This window comes from Colossoma macropomum, unplaced genomic scaffold (genome assembly GCF_904425465.1).
Source record: "Colossoma macropomum unplaced genomic scaffold, Colossoma_macropomum, whole genome shotgun sequence".
In the NCBI taxonomy this organism is placed as follows: Eukaryota; Metazoa; Chordata; class Actinopteri; order Characiformes; family Serrasalmidae; genus Colossoma; species Colossoma macropomum.
The window spans coordinates 526681-547112 of NW_023494797.1; the positions used below are offsets into that span (position 1 = coordinate 526681).

The window sequence follows — 20432 nt, forward strand, 5'->3', positions numbered from 1 at the left end:
TTTTTGCCAATTAAAGAGCACATAATTGTTGTTTACGTTTCGACTTTAGAATGACTGGAAAGGTGTCAGTGTGTTTCGTGTGGTCATTAAGCCCACACGTCTTTGAAAAAAAGACGTGTAGTAAAAATTGGCCAAAAATCTGTTTGGCTAAAAAAAAAGGAAAAAAAAATAGAATGGGTGCAGCCCCGTGATAGATAGATGGTGGTAAGTACCCGCGCAGCCGCATTTCAGTGGTTAAGTCCTCAGTCTGCGCATACCTCTCCGGCTTCCTAGAACGAGGAAGTTTATTCTGTATATGGTAGAGGCGCTTTTTAGCTTTCGATTTTAACAGAAAAAACGTAGACTAATTATGCGGATGTTTTAATTTGGTGGTTAGTAAGAAGCAAAAATCTACTACTACTCCTGCTCTGGGCTACAAGCTGCAGAACCCTGTCGAAGTTGCCGGATTCAGCCTTTGTTGGAGTTGTTTGGCTGTTTTTCCTCAAACACAGAGGCTACCAGTGAGAGAAAACGAAACCTCGCAGTTATACAGAACGCTTTAGGCTAAATTCAGGACCTTTCAGAGCAATCGTGTGTCAAATGCAGGCGATTAGCTACAAGCCTAAAACAATGTTTTGTGCCTTTATGTTTCACCCTAGGTTCAAAGTCCCATTCCTTAACTTGTAAGGTCGAAGTGCAACAGTTCAAGAGTTTGCTTGGTTGAAAGCGTCGTATTCTGATCTGAGCTTATGTTTGTAGAGAATGGCCCATTAGACATGAACTGCTTCATGGTACAGCTAGTCTAACAGAATAGCCTGAGCGTTAGAGGACTCAGTGGATTTTTCACGTTTTGTTTTTTTGACGCGGAGACCGTGTGAAAGAAGGACGTTAAGTCACGGCTGTTACACAACAGTGACTACGCTTGAATATACCGACATGGAACCACCGACAGCAGCAAAGATCCAGAAAATTCTATATATCACGTACATCATCGCTGCTTTGGACATTACGCTGCTTTTCGTACAGTTTTCAATAACTCCGGTAGGTCTCACTGGGTTTATTATCGACTGTTTATATATACCGTTCTGTGCAAAACGTCTAGCAGCAACAGAAATGTTTAAAACTTTATTTGTTCCCTAAGTGTTTTCTTTTTTTGCATGTAAAAAATTAGAATAAGAACATTAGAATACATACAAATAAACATGCATACAGTAAGTTGCAACAAGATTTTTTGTTTTTAAATAGAAGAATACGGTTAGAAGAACACAAGTTTGGTTCCTGACCGCGCACCTGATTTAATTTAAGGAAGGACTAGCAGGTACAGAATAGTAAATGTAAATGTATATGTATGCTGGTCAGTATTTGTTTGAAAAGACAAATAAAAAATACATTGTGGTATTACGTATCTCAGTGTTTTAGCATAACCAAACCTCCAAACATCTCCTCGAGGAAGCCCAGTATTACAGTTACCATTCAGCACCTGCTTCTGCTGATGAATGCTTTAGAATTAGAGTTAGAACAGCTGCGCTGTTGAACAAGTTTAACAGATCTTAGAAATGGCTTGGCCTGTGTTCTTTTAACCAAGATCTGATTCAAATCATGATTTATATAAATTGAGCACTTTTGTCACAAAATAGCTTTTCAGAACATCCAGGTCCAGACCCCAAATAAATAAGTCAAGGTGTGGCAGTGGCAGAGAAAAACTTCATGAGAGCAAGAAACCTTCAGAGGGTTGAAGATGGGAAGGAGGGGAGGGGAACCCATCCTCCTCAGATCAACTTTGGATAAATATGAATAAAGAATAAAGATTTGACAATGAATATACAATACTGAGTAAAGAAAAGGAATTAGCCTGTCATTGGACAAAAGTATTTAGATTAAACAATAATAATAATTAATGTCTATTATTAGAATAGAGTAACAAATGAGAAATAGATCTATGAAAACCTGCAGCCACATCAGCCCTTTGTAGTTTTGATTTCAACCAAACAGGAGCACACCTCATATAATCTCATATAACCACTTGTTTGGAGATTAAGGTCAACTGATTAAACAGGTGGAATCAGGCGTGCTTCTTTGTGATTATAATGAAAACTTGCAGCCACACCTATGGAGTTAATTTTGTGCCAAATTTTCAAGTAAAAAATCCACAAGCAAAATATTGAGTATTAAAATATCAGAAATCTGTTGAAAATAGATATAGAGTTAAATCAGACTTATTTTTTCATTTCATTTTCATGATAAATTTATTACTGATTTTACCAAATTTTGCTTTAACTTTTTCTGTTTGCTGATTTTACTGATACATTTATTGCTTCTAGTGTCGCTCTTTTGCTTCCTACTTTTGGCACTTTTTAACAGGGGGCAAGTCTTAGAAGAGGGTGTTCACCTGCACATTCTGTTGGTTAACTGATTTGGAGTGACAGGTCCTCTGAACACAGCCACTTGGCGTGAACTGCCCCCAGTGCGGCAAAACATGTCATACTGAGTGTTGCTACAAGTGCGGCATTGTATTGGCATATCTCACGTTAGGAGCGATATTTGTTATATTCTTCTAAGTCCTCAATGTAACACATGTTTATGGGTCCTATTTTGACATGTCTAAAAAGACATAACTGTTATTTTGGGCATTGACGAACATAAACTTAGTTGAATGGACAAAGCTGTACCACTTTTCAAGTTTGCAACTGTTAGTGCTAACTAGCCTAGCGGTGTATTCTAGGGCTAATTAGGCGAGCCATACTAGTAATGGAACTAAACTGCTTAAATATCTGATGTTAGTTCACTGCATTAATTTAAAGACAGTGATTTGGAGCAGATTCTGTAAATAGGCATGCTGAAATACAAAGCCTGTTTCAGTGACTGACACTGAGGCACTCTTTGGGTAGAGTCAGTCACTGTGTCAGTCACTGAAATAGGTTTTGTGGGTACAGACAAGAAAAGACTGACATAAAAACCATTATAAACACTAGATCAGAACGGTCAACGATGACTAAAGCTCTCCTAGTTAGCCCTTTAGCAGACACTGCTAAGCTAGTTAGTATTGGCAGCTGCAAACTCGAAGATGATGCAGCTTGGTGGAACAGTTAAGTTTACCTAAATACTTAAGTTTCCGAAATATATATTTCACACAGCTTGAAACAGGACTCTGAGTGTGTGTTACATAAATAAACATGACCAAAGCAAAAACTGGCAGAATGACAAAAATGTATATCAAAATGATTGAAAATGAAAAATTAAGTTTGATTTAACTCATTTTTTTTATTTGCATCATATTTTAGACATTTTTATACTTAGCATTTTACTTGTAGATTTTTATAACTGTATTTGAAATTTTTGGCACAAAATGATCTCTATACACACTGGCCCTCTATGGCTGTAGTCCATATGTGGGGCCTGTCTGGTATGATAGCTTACTTATTATTACAGGGACACGTTGGTTAAAATGAAAAGTTTAACATCACTACATCTGTTGTAAGCATGCTTTATCGCATCCTACAGTGTTTCTAGAATGAGATTTTCTAGCTTAATGACTAAGAAAACTCTTCTGATCTTGAAAGTGGGAGAAACTATAGAAAAACTACAGCTGCTTTGGGTTTTTTTAAGGTGTTTTGTCGTTGTTGTTAGATGTTGAATACTGAGGGATGGCAGATAGGTTAATGTTACTGCAAGGAAGTCAAATATTTTATTGCAGCTACATAACTGTAGTAACAGTCATCAAATCATCACTTCAGTGGAGAGAATGGATAACTCAAATGACATGTCAGATAAGAAGGACAACAAGCTAAAAGCAAAAGTAAAGAAGCTACCTGGCTGTCTAGATAGGCCCACCTTACCTCAGATAGACTTCTTTTCTTTGGCCGAAGGGGTAAAAACTTGACTATGGGATCCATTTTGTGGTTAATAAAGATAGAATTTCTCTTTTCTTTGCAATTTTGTTGACCATAGTAAAAGTTATTTATTATTTATTAATTTAGTATTTATTAGGCTGTAGCCCAATAGCTAGTACCAGTCAGGATTGGTTGACACCACAGGGATTCTCAATGGTCGTATAACATAATGCATGTTGAGTATTTTAGTAAGAGAGTATTGAGGAACGAAAACATGAAAAAGATATAGAATTATGAATTCTGTAAAATGATTTGATGAAGTTGATGTAATGTCTATGCTGTGTAATACTGCCATTAGTAAATGGTATGCACTATTATCACAGCTACATAATCCAGTTTGTTTTGATATTTTTTTCAAAACAATTTGTATTTTGTACTGTCAGTATTTGGCAAGAAGGCTGGGATTTGACACGCTATGGTTTGGGTACCTGCAGACAACTGTGGGAGTAATCCAGCTTCTGGGGGGCCCTGTGTTTGGCAGGTGAGACTTGTGGTGGATTTGTGCTTTAATTACTGTGGGCTTAAATGTTCAACATATTGTGTTGATATCTGGTGTATGTGTTTTCTCAGGTTTGCTGATGTGTTTGGAGCTCGGGCTGCTCTCACTGTATCTTCCATGGCATCCGTGGTATACTTTTTGCTGCTTGCAGTAGCAGACAGCACCATATTGCTCTTTCTGCACAAACTACCTGCTGTGTTCATGCATGCTTTGCCAGGTAACACACAAAAAATACACACACGCTTGCACTAGTGTAGCATTTATGTCGTATTTATGTAGCATTTATGCTAGAGATCCACCAATACCACCTTTTCCCTTCCGATACTGATACAGTAGCACATTCTCCAGTGTCAGCCAATGCAGAGTACCAATACTGTTGCTAACTCCACGTAACCTAACTACTAGATAGGTTCCTATAAATACTAAATGTGTCATGCACGAACCCTAAATATGTCACACATCCATCTACTATCAGCACATGAAACTCTGTTGTGAGCATGTGCATCAGAAATTTGATTTGATTGAAATTTTAAATTTGATTTGATTCAAATTTGAAATTTGATTTTATTTTGATAAAAGCACTGTTCTGCTTGAATAATTGACATTTATTGGTTTGATATATATTTATATGGATATATATTTATTAGGGGTGGGAATCTCTAGGCACCTCATTATTCGATTCGATTACGATTCAGAGGGCTGCGATGCGATTATAAAACGATTATCGATGCATCTCTGCATCTTTTTTTTCTGTACAGGATTTCTATTTTCTTACTGTGTCAGGACTTGGTACTTTTAAAGCAAAGTATTTGTAAACATCTATAATGCATTTACTTCCAATGTCTTTTATTAATAAATCAAATGGAAGTGATGTGGCAATTAAACTAGAAGGCTCTCATTCACTGCTATTGCTTGGAGCACATTCGGTTTTGGTCTCATTGTAAAGAGTGGGGGGATTGCTGTGTCAGTAAAATATCTTCGGGACGTGTGCAACAGAGCGCGAAAGCCCTGTTTCGCAACGACTGAGAACTGGCGTTCTCCGACTGCAGGTCACCTAGCAAAGATGCGTTATTCGCATTCATAAGTGCTGCTGTTGATTTACTTGCAAGCTAAATCTGCAACGAGAGACTATCAAACACTAAAAAGTTGAGAAGATGAAGTCGCTTCTCTTTCAAATTTTCCCGTTCTACCTTAAATGGTGCCGCATTTACATTCGGCACCTCACTCAGAATTTAAGGTGGAACAGGAAAGAAGCTGGAGCGACTTAAAGAAGCGACTTCAGCCTCGTAAAACTTTGAGAGACATTTTACAAGAAACTGATCTACTTTAGAGAAAAAAAGTTTTCTGGTGGAGATGGAAGGAAAGCGGCTATAGCTAAAGCTTAAAGCAGAGCGAAGTAAGTCTGCGTTTTCGTTTATAGCTTATAGCAGGACATTAACACATACTGAGACATACTGGACATAAATGTTGTGGCTGCCAAGGTGGTTTGATTTTTGTTGAAAGGACAAAATGGCTCTTCTTAACATTTGGGTTGTGACTCCTGACCTAACCTGGCTTTTAATGCAGAGGGAGCCGGTCGGATTTCTCGCTCATCCAGTTGTATTTTTTTAAGTGCACCTCACAGAGTGTCCGGGCGCTGCACTTTTGCACTTCCAGGTTCCGCCTTTTGCGTTCCTTCAACATTACGGTATAAATGAAATATTTAGAAAATCGATTTTTTGACATTTGTGAATCGATTCAGAATCGTTCACATCCGCATCGCGATGCATCTAAGAATCGATTTTTTCCCGCACCCTTGGTTGGTCTGCTTTTCTGCTGTAGTTCTTTTTCCTGCTGTGATTCTCTACACCCAGGGTGTCTAATCTTACCCGCAAATGGCTGGTGTGGTTGCAGGTTTTTATTCCAGTAAAGTGGGAGAACATGTGATCAGTTGTTTTAAGACTGAGACCAGCTAATTTTAACAAATGAAATCAGGTATGCACCAGCTTGTTTGGAATGAAAAGCTGCAGCTAAACCAACCATTTGTGGATAAGATTTGACACCTCTGCTTTACAAGCAAAACTTGATAATAATGCTAGGTGGATAGCTAATCTGTGGCAATGATGTAGGAATGTAGGAATAAAGCGAACACATGAAAGCATGCTATTTGAATTTATGGGTGTGAGAGCGATACTAACACCAATAGCCATATTCCAGTTAAACCTATCAATTTTGAGATCTGTTATGCGATTGTGTTCTCTCATTGATCAGTACTTTTAAATTTCACTTAATACATGAATGAATGCACTAAATCTAAGTGTTTGAGAACAGAACGCATGAAAGAAACTATCAGGCTGTTAGAGCTCTGACCAGTAAGACGTTTGTTGTAAATGATTATATATGTGAGCTAAAATTAGATTTTTTGTTTGATGGAAATGAGGCTTGACACAAATGGAGCAGACTGCCTTATTGAAACTGCCTCACAGAACCACAACTCATACCATACTGTATGTAAAGGGAAGAAAGAGGCGGATTAGCAGCTGTTTTTAATGACTTTTAACTGCAAAAACATATCGTTTGGTATGATCCCTTCTTTTGAATATTTAGCTATTAAAAGGTCAAGAGCCAGTACTGTTGCTGATGGTTTACTGTCCACCAAAACCCACATGTTCCTTCTTGCCTGAATTGTCTTACCTATTATCTATCTGTGTTACTTACCAGGGTAAGATTGTTCTTACTGGTGATTTTAAATTCTATGTTGATAATGTTTTAGACAGAAATGCCATGGATTTTATACAACTTTTAAAAACACTAAATTTTAACCAGGACATTACAAACCCACCCATAACCGAGGACATACACTTGATCTAGTTATTTCCTACAGTTTGTGTTAAAACATAAATTAAATTGTAGATGTTACAGTCTCAAATCACTACTATATGTTTTTTCAGAACATTAATTAGTACAAAGAAACTAAGAGCTAAGAATCCAAATGTTAAAAAGAAACAGTATTTTAATGCATAAAACCTTGAATGATTTTTAAGACTTAAATGGTTTTAAACAATAGACCTCTTTTTCCTAAAACCGTAGCAGTTCATGAAATGGTTGACATGTTTAACTTAAAGATAAGATCAATTCTAGATATAGTTGCATCAGAAAATGAGAAAAAGACATCTCTGCCTACAAAAATACAATGAAAAGTGAGCGGCTGCAGCAACTCAAAAGGAACTGCCACAAGGCTGAAAGAGTTTGGCAGAAAACTACATTAAACATACACTATAAAACTCTAAAAAGTTGCATTGACACTTATAATAATACAAGATTAAAGCAGAGGCAGTTGCATTTTTCAAAGATAATAAATGTAAATAGTAATAACCCAAAATGTTTATTTTTGACTATTGACTGCCTTTTAAATCCCACTCCAGTGAATGGTTATGTGAAGCATCTGCATCAAAATGTGAACCTCTTGCACTATAATAAAATCACTAATATTTGATCAAGCCTGAGGTACTCAAGAAGTTAAGTTCTGACATTTTTTTTCAACTACAATTCATGATGAATGTTTTTTAGAAGGATATGTGACACAGAGCTCCATAAGATAATTTCTCAGCTATGTTTTTCCACCTGTATTTTGAATCCAATTCTGACCTCATTTTTTTAAAGAAATTTTAGATTGCCTTTTTTGTGTTTAAGACATGATAAACTGTTCCTGAGAAACAGGTATTCTTCCGCGTGCTTTCAAGGTTGCTGTGGTCAGGCCTCTACCAAAGAAACACAAGGTAGATTCATCAGTTTAAAGTCATTTCAGACCTACCATTTTTAAGCAAAACAAAAGTACAAAAAACACAAAAAGTAGTCTTTGCACAAATAAATGAGTTCCAGAAAATTTCCAGTCAGGTTTCAGCATTTCTAAGAATAGTTAATGATCTCTGAGTCAACACTGATGAAAACAGGGTTTTCATCCATATACTGTTAGATATACGTGCAGCATTTGATACAGTAGACTATGATACTCTGACACAACTTGAAAATTGCATAGGCCTTTCTGGAACCGTCTTAAAGTGGTTTCATACATATTCTAAAGGTAGAAAGTACTTTATTATTCTAGCTGATAATTGCTTGAATATGTATGACTTACTGTATGGTGTTCCACAGGGTTCTGTATTAGGCCCACTTCTTTTTTCTTTGTAAATGCTTCCATTAGGTCACATTATTAAAAAGTATGGAGTCAGTTTTCACAGCTATGATGATGATAAATAATTAGCTATTTATGTAGAGCCAAATGATACAAGTGCTTTCAATAAATTAACAACTTGTTTATCCAGTATCATTATGTGGATGAATAATATATATTTTTAATAAAATAAAGAAATAACATAAATTCTCATAATTGGTAATAAAGCAAAGAGAGCAAAAGCTTTAAATCAGTAAGGCTCCACAACTGAAAGATGAACTTATAAATCCTGGCATAATTTTAGACTCCACCTTAACTTTTAAATCTCATATTGATGGTGTTACAAAAACAACTCTTTCATTTAAGAAGCACAACACAAGTTAGACCACTTCCCCCAACAGGAAGATGCTGAGAAACTGATCCATGCTTTTGTTTTTTTTACGACCAGACCTCTGTCATGTGTTATTCACTGGGTTAAATACAACCACCTTTCTTTTTAGAATTTGTTAAAATTATTTTACTGGTTTACAAATCTCTTAATAGATTAGCACCTACATACATCCTGAATGCCTGACAGAATATCTTCCAAAGCGTGCTTTAAGATCATCAAGTGCTGTTTTACTGAATGTTCCCAGGATGAAGCACAAAAAGACTGGTGAAGCAGCAATCTGTTTTTACACACCAAAAATCTGGAATTCTTTATCAATTACTGATCATCAGGCATTATCTGTTACTAGCTTTAAAAAGCAGCTGATGAAATTTTACCTAGCTTAGCATTCTGTTAGGTTTCTGTGCCATTCTGTTTCAAATTGTATATGTTCTGTTGTTCTTACTTTTCATTCTCATTCAATATTTATTTTATTCTATTTTCTTTATATTTGAATGTTTAATTGTTCATATATTTATTTATTCATTATTACCATTTTTATTAAACAAACACTTCTTTCAAGTATTTATTTGTTCCTGTTTACTGTTACACATACATGATTTTGATGAATTATTTAATTTTATTTTGAAGCACTTTGAGCTGCATATTTATGTATGAAAGGTTCAATAATAATCAAGTTGTTGTTGTTGTTGTTGTTGTTGTTGTTGTTGTTGTTATTATTATTATTATTATTATTATTATTATTATGTCACAGTGGTATGTTGATTTATATTGATAAAGACTTTTAGCAGAGTTTCACAGGCCAGATTTCTAAGATAAAAACTGTGTGTATGGGTTGTAGATCCCATAGAAGGCATTGTATACCAACCAATCTATCCAAACACCACTACAGCACTGCAAATTTGTATATTTTTAAGGCTAAATATACAAACTGTTTACCTGCCTTTAGGCCCTCATGATCTTGAAACTCAATAACATAGTTGTTTATGTGTATGTGTGTGCACAGGAGCACAGATGGTTGTGGCAGACCTATCTGCAAGTGAGAAGCGAGCGGAAGGCCTGGCAAAGCTTGGTCTGTGTTTTGGTATAGGCATGATCACAGGATCGTCTTTGGGGGGCACCCTCAGCACGCGCTATGGGTATGTCCATACATATTTCTACACAACTTTGGACTTTTTCTGGGTTTTCAATGAGTGTTCTGCTCAGTTCTTTTTAAGTTCAGGGAAATCATCATGCTCAATCACTCATATGCTGCAAATAAAGATTAGGTTGAAAAATTAACATTCCTATAAAGAAGAATTTCACCAATATTTCTGTATAATTCAATTGGGCCCCTCCAATGAAAAAACATATATTAACTATTTCACCGTTTTTGGAGTGTCAGTTATTTTGTTTTCTATTTTATTTTGTACAAAATATGCTTTATTTACATTTTAGTGATCCCTTTATATTAAATACAGGGCATCAAACAATGCCATATCATACTTACGATTTTTCACAAAACATGTCACATGTTCTGTTTTTCAAAGCAAGGGGCTCAAATGTTGAGATGTGAACAAAGGCATTCAGTTTGGTTTATTGTAAAATAGGGAATTGTAGATAATTACTGCCTCATATTTTCTTTACAATAGTGGTAATAGGAACTAGTGGTTGCAATATCTACAATGCAAATATAGCCATTTAAGACCATGAAAATAAAAATGCAATCTGGTCAAATGCATTTTCAAAGGCATTTTGACACTGTGAATGAGCACAGCAGGCGAGAATATGTAATTGCTTATTGTAATTGAGGAGAGGTGCTGTTTCCCATTTAAATTTGAATTTTCTTTCTAGCTTGGTGTTCTCTTTGATAATGCAATTTAAATGCATTATTGGAGAGTGAAAAATGCATAATTTTGGAACAATTATTGCATTATCACATCAAGCATAAATATGCAGATCTGAAAATACATTTTATTTTAGATAAAGCTACTCATAAAGCATTTAAATCTGTGTAAATGAAATGTCAGGACTGTTACCAAATGGCAAATTCAAATTGCAGTATTGAATTTTCATTTTGAGCTCAATATTGCATATAGTGGGAAATTTAAATGCAAACATAGAAATACATTGCCATTTTACATATTACATTTTCTTTTCAATTTTGATACTGACCTGCTTCCATACTCCTGAGGTAAACCTGAAAAATATATATTTTTTGGGGGGGGACTTTTGCATGTACCTTTCCACATTAAATTGCTTTTAAAAATAAGTTTTAGGCCAAACCCTATCGTAAAACTCTTTTCAGGGTGCCTCCAATCCAAGCAGACCAGTTAGTTTGGGTTCTGTAGGGTTAAAATGAGACCTCAGACAAGTTGTGCCCTCAGACAGTTCGCAGTGTGTGCAGTTTGTATTTTGTTTGTGTGTGTTTTGCAGGGAGAAGTTTGCGGCATATGTGGCTGCTGGGGGAAGTTTGATCAGTCTACTGCTTGTGCTGAAATTCATTCCTAAACACACCAAAAAACACAACGCAAAGGAGAGCAACAGTATGATACATACATTTTACATTGAATTTAAATTTAGTAGACTGATAGTGCTGGTGAAAGGGTGGACCTGTGGGCATCCACTTCTGTCTAGCAATGTCCTGTAGCCTCAAAGTGGTGCTATAAACTGTAAAAACACAAGAACGAGTGACCAAAAGTCACCTGTCAACAACAAAGGAACTTACTATGAAAAACAAGAGAGGCTGGAATCCCAGACTGGGAACTTAGACTAAAGTAGAATTGGTAATGCAGTTTATTCCAAGACTAGGCTTAATGTATACTCAGAAATCCAACCCAATACAAAGATGCAAAAAAGTCAGATTTTTCCTAATTAAATTAAATTACATTAAAACAGGAATTAATCAACTATTTAAATCAGAAAATAATAATAAATAAAAAAATCTAATAAATAAATCTAATATGATTGCAGCAAAAGAACTTTTGACATGAGCTATTTTTCTTACAACAAAAAAATTGACATGAGAGCAGTAGGCTTATATATACTATCTCATCCTTATTACTCTCTTAGGGTCATGTGATATAATCATAAAATCATCAAAAGCTTTGCATCCACAAAAAGCTTTTTGCTGACTTGAGTCAAAAAACAAGACAGCAGCTAGGTTTCCATTGTGTTTCTGCACATTTTACAGGATTAAAATGAGAAACGTTCTCATCTCCTCAGATGAGAACGTTCTCGTTCTCATCTCCTCAGTTCAGCTGTTCTGCTCCGCTGCCATCCTGCTTTTCCTGCTATGGCTTGTTGGTTTGTTGTAAAAGAGGCACATGATAAAAATTAATTTCACATGAAAAATGTATGCATAGTCGGTTTATTTTTCAGTAAATATGTTTGCAACTTTAAAGTATGAACAAACATTTTATTTGCTGAAATTTTATTCTTAAGTGTAATACCGTAACTGTTTGTGTGGGCAGGAAAGGGAGCTGGCTCTGTGTTTAACTTGGGAGAGATTGTCAGACTGATGAAGTTTCCAGGTGTTGCAAAGACATTCACTGTGAAGATTATCTCAGGACTGCCATCAGGTGAAACACACACATATAACAATCACATACTTGTTTATACACATTTGCTGTTAATGAGGTAAGGCAACTGATGATAGCTTTTCTTTGGCCTCTGAACTGCCATTCCTATAAAATAACGGCATCTGTGCTGTTGTCAGGGACTACTAGCTGTACTGCGGTCGTAGTGTGCAAGTCTCCAGGGAATGGTCAGTTTTGTTTTCATGGCATTGAAGGCTTGACACTGGTGTAATCCCCAGTGCCACAGTATATTCTTTTTGTTCAAGAGATCACACAATGGGTTGGGTTTTGTCTGCCAAGTTAGGCATGTATTAAACCAAATAGTTGACTCCATCCATGAAGTGGCACATCTGTGAAATGTTAGTTCGTGAAGGCATGTGGACATGAGCAGCATCAATGATCTAGCTCAAAAATTTCACTTCAGTCTTTGAGAATTCACATTTTGAATTGAGGGTCAACTTGAGTCCTGCTTGCTGAAGTCAATTAAGAACTGCAGTGCTGCCATCAAACCCCTTGAGAACTTAAAATAGACACTGCTATAGTGTTTTGGAAATGCCAAATTGTAATCTGCAAAAGCAGTAGCGGCCAAAGGGGTGATGAAAGTTGTCACGCTCCTACTCTGTTTTTAAGGATATCTGCTCAAACTCTGACATGCAAGACATGACAGTACTTAGCAGTCAACATTATAAGGTCAACAGATTTCACCTTTTCTGTCTTGCTTAGGGAAAACCTCCATCCTGGATTCCCAATCCGTTGGCTCCTCAATTCTTCTGATGATTTATTCCTATCTGCTCTGTACAGCTAAGGTCCTCCGTTAGTTTTGGCATGAACGGGAAAGATACATGTCTGGGGGAAAGAGAGAGCAAAAGGTTTGGCATTTGCCCTAAGACGAATGTGATAGTCACCTTTAAAGTCCAGGTAAGCACTGTCCGATCCACTGCTCAATGGAGATGGACTGTTGGAAACTGTGGCCACACGTTATAGGTTTAGCCTTGAAGGCAAATGAGGGGCTATGATGGCAGGATGACCTAAAAGAGCCATCCATTTATAATTTCTGAAAGGTTGAGTATACAAAGACCCACTACTAATCTGTCAAAAATTAACTAATGCTGCATGGCATTATATTTACAGCATTCTTTGAGCTTTTGATTGCTTTGGTGAAGTAATCGGCTTGACTTGCCTGTTTCCTGGACATGTCCAAAGAAAACTGAAATATTATCATGGGATGAAGTTCTTAACTGTAAATATTTTCTGTCTAGGAACAAAATTAACTATCATTGAATTAGTGATTTGATCTTGGGAAATAGACTTTTGGCATAAATCAAGGGTTCAAACTCTAGAAACGGCGAATGAATCGTGTATCAGCAAGGTACTATGTGTTTTGCGAAATACTGAAATGAGTTTTCATCCTTGTTTGCCACACCTCTCAAATTTGGATTTTTTTTTCTTAAGATTCACTTCTGTATTCTACAGTTTTGTGAAATCTGTAGGGGAGGGTAAAGGAGGGCCAGGTTTGCAGGGAATATTTCCCCATTGTCTGTACACATACACCTAACTACAAAGTCGAAGTCACAAAGAACATTTTGAAAATGGGGTGCTAAAAAGTAGCATAATTTGTGAATTGTTTGGGTTTATGGCCTAAGTATAAAAATGACTGTTGAGTTTATACACTACTATCTATCACACAAATTCACCACACCATTCACTGTATAAGAGGGTGAAAGAAGCATGGCTTAGCCTAACATCTGCGTCCTGTGCTATTCTACTTTTATAGTACTTCCCCATATTGTATTGTAATTCCCCATATAAAATAACTCAAACTTTATTTTTAGGTCTGTCATTAAAAAAGACATTGACATGATTGTGACATGATTGTCATTTAATTAAAATCATTTGACATCAATAAAAATGACATGGTTTTGTGGCTGTTTTACAGGTGTGTTTCAGGTCATGTTCTCCATTATTGCCATGAACGTTTTCCATCTTAAGGCAGAGCAAAATGGTTACCTGATGGCCTACATCGGTGTGGTGCAAATGGTACGTACATACATGAATACAGAAACTCTTACTTACCGCTGGCTGTTTAGATAATGCTCCTGCCTTGTTTAGTTCAGGAACTCTATTTTTGTTTTGTTTTGTTTAAGCTCTTTCAATATATGTTTGTATGTGTTTATGTATATAGATGTTTGCGTGTGTTCTGCTGTGTGTTTTAGGTGATTCAGGGTGCTGTTATTGGACGCCTGACCACCAGATATCCTGAGAATTCTTTACTGCTGTTCTCAGTAGGCCTGAGTAGCTTGGTGGGACTTTCACAGGTACACACCACACACAGTCTACACTAAATACTTCATTCAGTTTTGCAGTAGTTTGGGGCACTATGAAGTAGTGTTGCACCGATCAAGTATCTGTATCGGACCTGATTCTGGCACTTAAATACAGTATCAGTATCTGCAATAGAGAATGCTGATACCATGAAGCAGTTTCTGACATATGTGTGCTGCTGAATTGTACCAGTAGATGGAGCATAACTGAAGCAAGCAACATGTTGTCAGTGTAAAATTACTACTAGAGACAAGCATGTGAGACAAAAATGTTTACTGCAAAATCTGTTAACACCAATTTTAATGTTAGAGAGGTGGGACTACCTGAAATGATTTCAGGATTAATAGACACCTATCGAGTAGTTAGATTGAGGATAGAATTAGGATTGGTATCAGTATTCTGCATCAGCAGATGGAGTGCAGGGAAACAATTATTCAAACACGTCTGTTTTTGTTTTTTAATATACGTAAAGTGCATATATCCACTTCAAATTTACATGTCTTTTGACTTTGTGTTTATATATGTGTATACACACACACAGACACACACACACACACACACACACACACACATATATATATATATATATATATATATATATATATATATATATATATATATTATGGCAAGCCAAACAGGAAATATTTAATGAACATTGATATATATGGAATGAACATTGATATATATACAATGAACATTGATATATATACAATGAACTTTGATATATATACAATGAACTTTGATATATATACAAAGAACTTTGATATATATACAATGAACTTTGATATATATGGAATGAACTTTGATATATATACAGTGAACTTTGATATATATGGAATGAACTTTGATATATATACAATGAACATTGATATATATGGAATGAACTTTGATATATATACAATGAACATTGATATATATACAATGAACTTTGATATATATGGAATGAACATTGATATATATGGAATGAAAGTCGCTGTTGAAGGGTTGAGGATGGCCAAGAAAAACTGTACATCAATAAATGGGCATTAACAAACTCCAGGTGGAGCTTAAAGGAAGGGAATTCTGATAAAGTGACCAGTATCTATACACAGTGATCCTGTGGACAGAGTGACCTGAGAGTGGCGGATATATGATGTGAAGAAACTCTTTTATTGAGAGCAAGGGAAAACTGCCACTTGAAAAGCAACTGAAAATTGAGGTAGGTCACTCCTAGCCCTACTCTTTCTTCTGATGGTCACCAAACACAAACACACTCTCCCTAACTCTGAGCTGGACACAAAGTAACAGAGTAAACACATACACACACTGTAACTGAAGAACAACAACATAGCAACATTAAATAACAATCTAAACAGTCTGTTTGGGGTGAGGGGGGGGTGCAAGGCTACAACACACACAACCCCAAAAGTCCCTCTCTGTCTAAACAAAATATTTTATGAATTGTATTATCAATTTTTTCATCTCAATGTTCGATCCATGTACATCAATGTTCATTCAATATATATAAATTTTCATTCAATATATATATCAATGTTCATTCCATATATATCAAAGTTCATTCAATATATATCAAAATTCATTCAATATATATCAATGTTCATTCCATATATATCAATGTTCATTCCATATATATCAAAGTTCATTGTATATATATCAAAGTTCATTCAATATATATCAATGTTCGTTCCATATATATCAATCTTTGTTCTACTGAGATATATATGGAATGAACATTGATATATATGGAATGAACATTGATATATATTGAATGAATTTTGATATATATTGAATGAACTTTGATATATATGGAATGAACATTGATATATATTGAATGAAAAGTTATATATATTGAATGAACATTGATACATATGGAATGAACATTGATATATATGGAATGAACGTTGATATATATTGAATGAACATTGATATATATTGAATGAACATTGATATATATGGAATGAACTTTGATATATATGGAATGAACATTGATATATATGGAGTGAACATTGATATATATTGAATGAAAATTTATATATATTGAATGAACCTTGATGTACATGGAGATGAAAAAATGATATATATATATATATATATAAAAAATAATATAATTCATAAAATGTTTTGTTTAGACAGAGAGGGACTTTTGGAGTTGTGTGTTGTAGCCTTGCACAAACAGACTGTTTACATTGTTATGTAATGTTGCTATGTTGTTGTTCCTCAGTTACAGTGTGTGTATGTGTTTACTCTGTTATTTTGTGTCCAGCTCAGAGTTAGGGAGAGTGTGTTTGTGTTTGGTGACCATCAGAAGAAAGAGTAGGGCTAGGAGTGACCTACCTCAATTTTCAGTTGCTTTTCAAGTGGTACTGTTTTCCTTTGCTCTCAATAAAAGAGCATTTTTCAAACAGAAGTTATGGCCTCATCTGACTCTTCTTCTGCACCATGTCAAATTATGTATATATTGAAACTCCACCCATCTGTCTTCACATCATATATCAGCCACTCTCAGGTCACTCTGTCCACAGGATCAGTGTGTATAGATACTGGTCACTTTATCAGAATTCCCTTCTATTAAGCTCCACCTGGAGTTTGTTAATGCCCATTTATTGATGTACAGTTTGGCCATCCTCAACCCTTCAACAGCGACTTTCATTCAATATATATCAATGTTCATTTTGTGTATATATATATATATATATATATATATATATATATATATATATATATATATATATATATATATCAAAGTTCATTGTATATATATCAAAGTTCATTCCATATATATCAAAGTTCATTGTATATATATCAAAGTTCATTCCATATATATCAATGTTCATTGTATATTTATCAAAGTTCATTCCATATATATCAATGTTCATTAAATATTTCCTGTTTGGCTTGCCATAATATATATATATATATATATATATATATATATATATATATATATAGGCTGAAGTCGCTTCTCATTCGCCAGCTTCTTGCTGAACTTTGCCGTTCCACCTCGAATGTAAATGCGGCACCATTTAAGGTGGAAAGAGAAAATTAGAAAGAGAAGCGACTTCATCTTCACAACTTTTTAGTGTTTGACAGTCTCTCATTGCAGATTTAACGTACCAGGAAACCAACTGCGCTGCTTATAAATGCGAATGTCCATTCATCTCCAAATGTTCGTCTGTCTTTCTCTTTTCCTTTCTCGTTCGCCACTAGCTCGGCGAAACCTCGTTGCTACGTGATCTGCAGTCTTTCGCGCAACAGTCATGTTAAAGGTGAAGGGGCTTCATAGAGAGCCATAGCAAAGACCTTAAACATCCCTGTCAGTACAATTGATTTGATAATATGCAAGTGAAAAGGTGTGCCACATAAGATTTCTCTCAGACAAATGATAAGGACGATAAGAACAAAAGGAGCCATCAATCAAAAATAGTTGCAGGATGACCTAAAAGCAGCAGTTACAGAGAAAGATGAGCGATGAATCACCACCATTCCTACACCCGTCACAAAAAGAAGCAGACAGATGAGCATTTAAAATTTGCACGAGCATTTAGACAAACCAAACTTTTGAAATAGTGTACTGTGGTCAGATGAAACAGAAACAGAACTCTGGCAATAATCAGCTTGTCATAATTGGAAAAAGAAGGGTTGCATCTATGATCCTAAGAACACCATACCCACAGTGAAGCACTGAGGTGAGAGCATCATAATATGGGGCTGCTTTTCTGAAATGGTACTAAGGTATTATATATCATCAAAGGAAACATGACTAGAAGGATGTACTGGGACATATTAGAAGAGAATTTAATCTCAGTGGCAATGAAAAGGGCAGAAGGTAGATGTTTCAACAAGACAACCTCAAGCATGCAGGCAAAAAAACTAAAGACTGGTTTCTAAAAAAGAAGGCCATTGAAAATTTATGGAGGCTTTAATATTGTGATTGCAACAAAGGGACCCTCGTAACCTTGGGCAATTCAAAGCAGTTTGCCAAGAAGAAATGGCCAAAATTGAACCACAAAGCATATTACTTTTTACTGTTTACTTATCTCAAAACTGTAACTGTCAAAAAAAAAAAACTATTGTTGTCAGTGTTACTGCAGTGCTGAGAATGATCCACCACCCAAATAATACCTGCTCTGTGAAGGTCCATGGGGGTCCTGACCACTGAAGAACAGGGTAAAAGGGGGCTAACAAAGTATGCAGAGAAACAGATGGACTACAGTCTGTAATTGTAGAAAAACTACAAAGTGCACCTATATAGTAAGTGCAGCTGATAAAATAGACAATGAGTGTAGAAACAAGGAGGTGGTCATAATGTTATGCCTGATCAGTGTGTATGACTATTTAGTTTTTAGGTTTGCAAATTGGAACAGACATAGCACACCAGTAAAGAGTAGTTTAAAAAGGCTTTGAAAGATGAGTGATATACATATTTTTTCATTTAGTGTTTGTAATAATAAACTATTAAAAGAACCATAAAAAACAAGCAATGAGCAAATAAACTAACAAATAAGTTCTTGGCATTATGGGCAGGAATCCAATTAGCCACTTCTTACGGGTTGTTGTTTACATACTCTCTATAATTGGTCTTAATCTGTCTTTTTATAACGCATGTGGTTGTTCAGTATTCAAGAAATACATTGTGTTATATTGCCCACCCCTGAATTAAATTCTGTATTTAAGTAAGCTCCTAATCCTAAATAAAAAAAAATGCTGCAGCCTAAACTGTGCATTGCTTTTTCTTATTTCTTCTTTTATTCTTTATTAGGCTCTAATGGCCAACGTGTTCCAGTTCTGCTTTGTTGTCGTGCCCATGATGTTCTCGCTGAGCATCTTCAATGTCATCACAGACAGCATGCTAACAAAAAGTGTCCCAGCATCTGACACTGGTAACACAGCCACATGTTTGACCTATTAATCATGTTAATGGTCTACAGTGCCTTCACTTACAACTATGGCTTTACAGTGCAATGTTAATGTTTCAATTGCTGTTTTTGTGTGTGTGTGTAGGCACCATGCTGGGTTTGTGTGCTTCTGTGCAGTCTTTGCTGCGCACAATCGGGCCAACCATTGGGGGTTTCCTTTATGAGACGTATGGAGTGGCATCATTTGGATACATTCAGTTCACCATCAATGCCACCCTCTTTATCTTGCTATTCATGTCTAGGAGAAAAACATCCCAAAACAAATGAACACTGCTGACCTTAGTGACCTTGGCGAACATGGCATGTTATTTGGCACTAGATGTGCTGGTTCTAGCATCTCCCAAATGGCTGACATTCTGGGCTTTCCCTGCACAACTGTTTCAAGTTACATGACACATACTGTTGATTAATTTGACTCTCAAATCAATGTACCACTCTTTTAGATCAAATCAGTTTATGTACAGCACATTTAAATGTTTAACACTTTTGTTTCATTTGTTCACAAAAGGTCATGAAACAATGTGAAGAACTGCTCTGACTTTTATGTGAGTGTTGTAAAGATAAGTAAATGATCGATAATCTCAGGTTGCTGTGTAATGTGGTAGTTTGTACTGGTCATGTCACTTGCATGTTTTAGTTACGTAGTAGGCAACTCATGACCCATGGGGATAATGGAAAAATTCTGACTTTTGAATGATAGTGACATTATCTACGTGGTTAATAACATC

At 35.7% G+C, this 20432-nt stretch overlaps 1 protein-coding gene across 2 annotated transcripts; it reads left to right on the forward strand.

Moving 5' to 3' along the window:
* The first annotated feature begins 207 nt into the window (after positions 1 to 207).
* Positions 208 to 20289, forward strand: slc22a18 (solute carrier family 22 member 18). 2 transcript variants are annotated; one of them, XM_036583923.1, is made up of 10 exons: positions 208 to 1020; positions 4304 to 4350; positions 4440 to 4585; positions 9916 to 10048; positions 11325 to 11434; positions 12362 to 12469; positions 14403 to 14503; positions 14680 to 14781; positions 19548 to 19668; positions 19790 to 20289. In XM_036583923.1, the coding sequence occupies exons 1-10, from the start codon at positions 916 to 918 to the stop codon at positions 19969 to 19971; spliced, it is 1155 nt and encodes a 384-aa protein (XP_036439816.1). In that variant the 5' UTR covers positions 208 to 915; the 3' UTR covers positions 19972 to 20289. The 2 variants fall into 2 exon arrangements, with proteins under 2 accessions (XP_036439816.1, XP_036439815.1); XM_036583922.1 differs by having other exon boundaries at positions 209 to 1020; positions 4253 to 4350.
* The last annotated feature ends 143 nt before the right edge of the window (positions 20290 to 20432 follow it).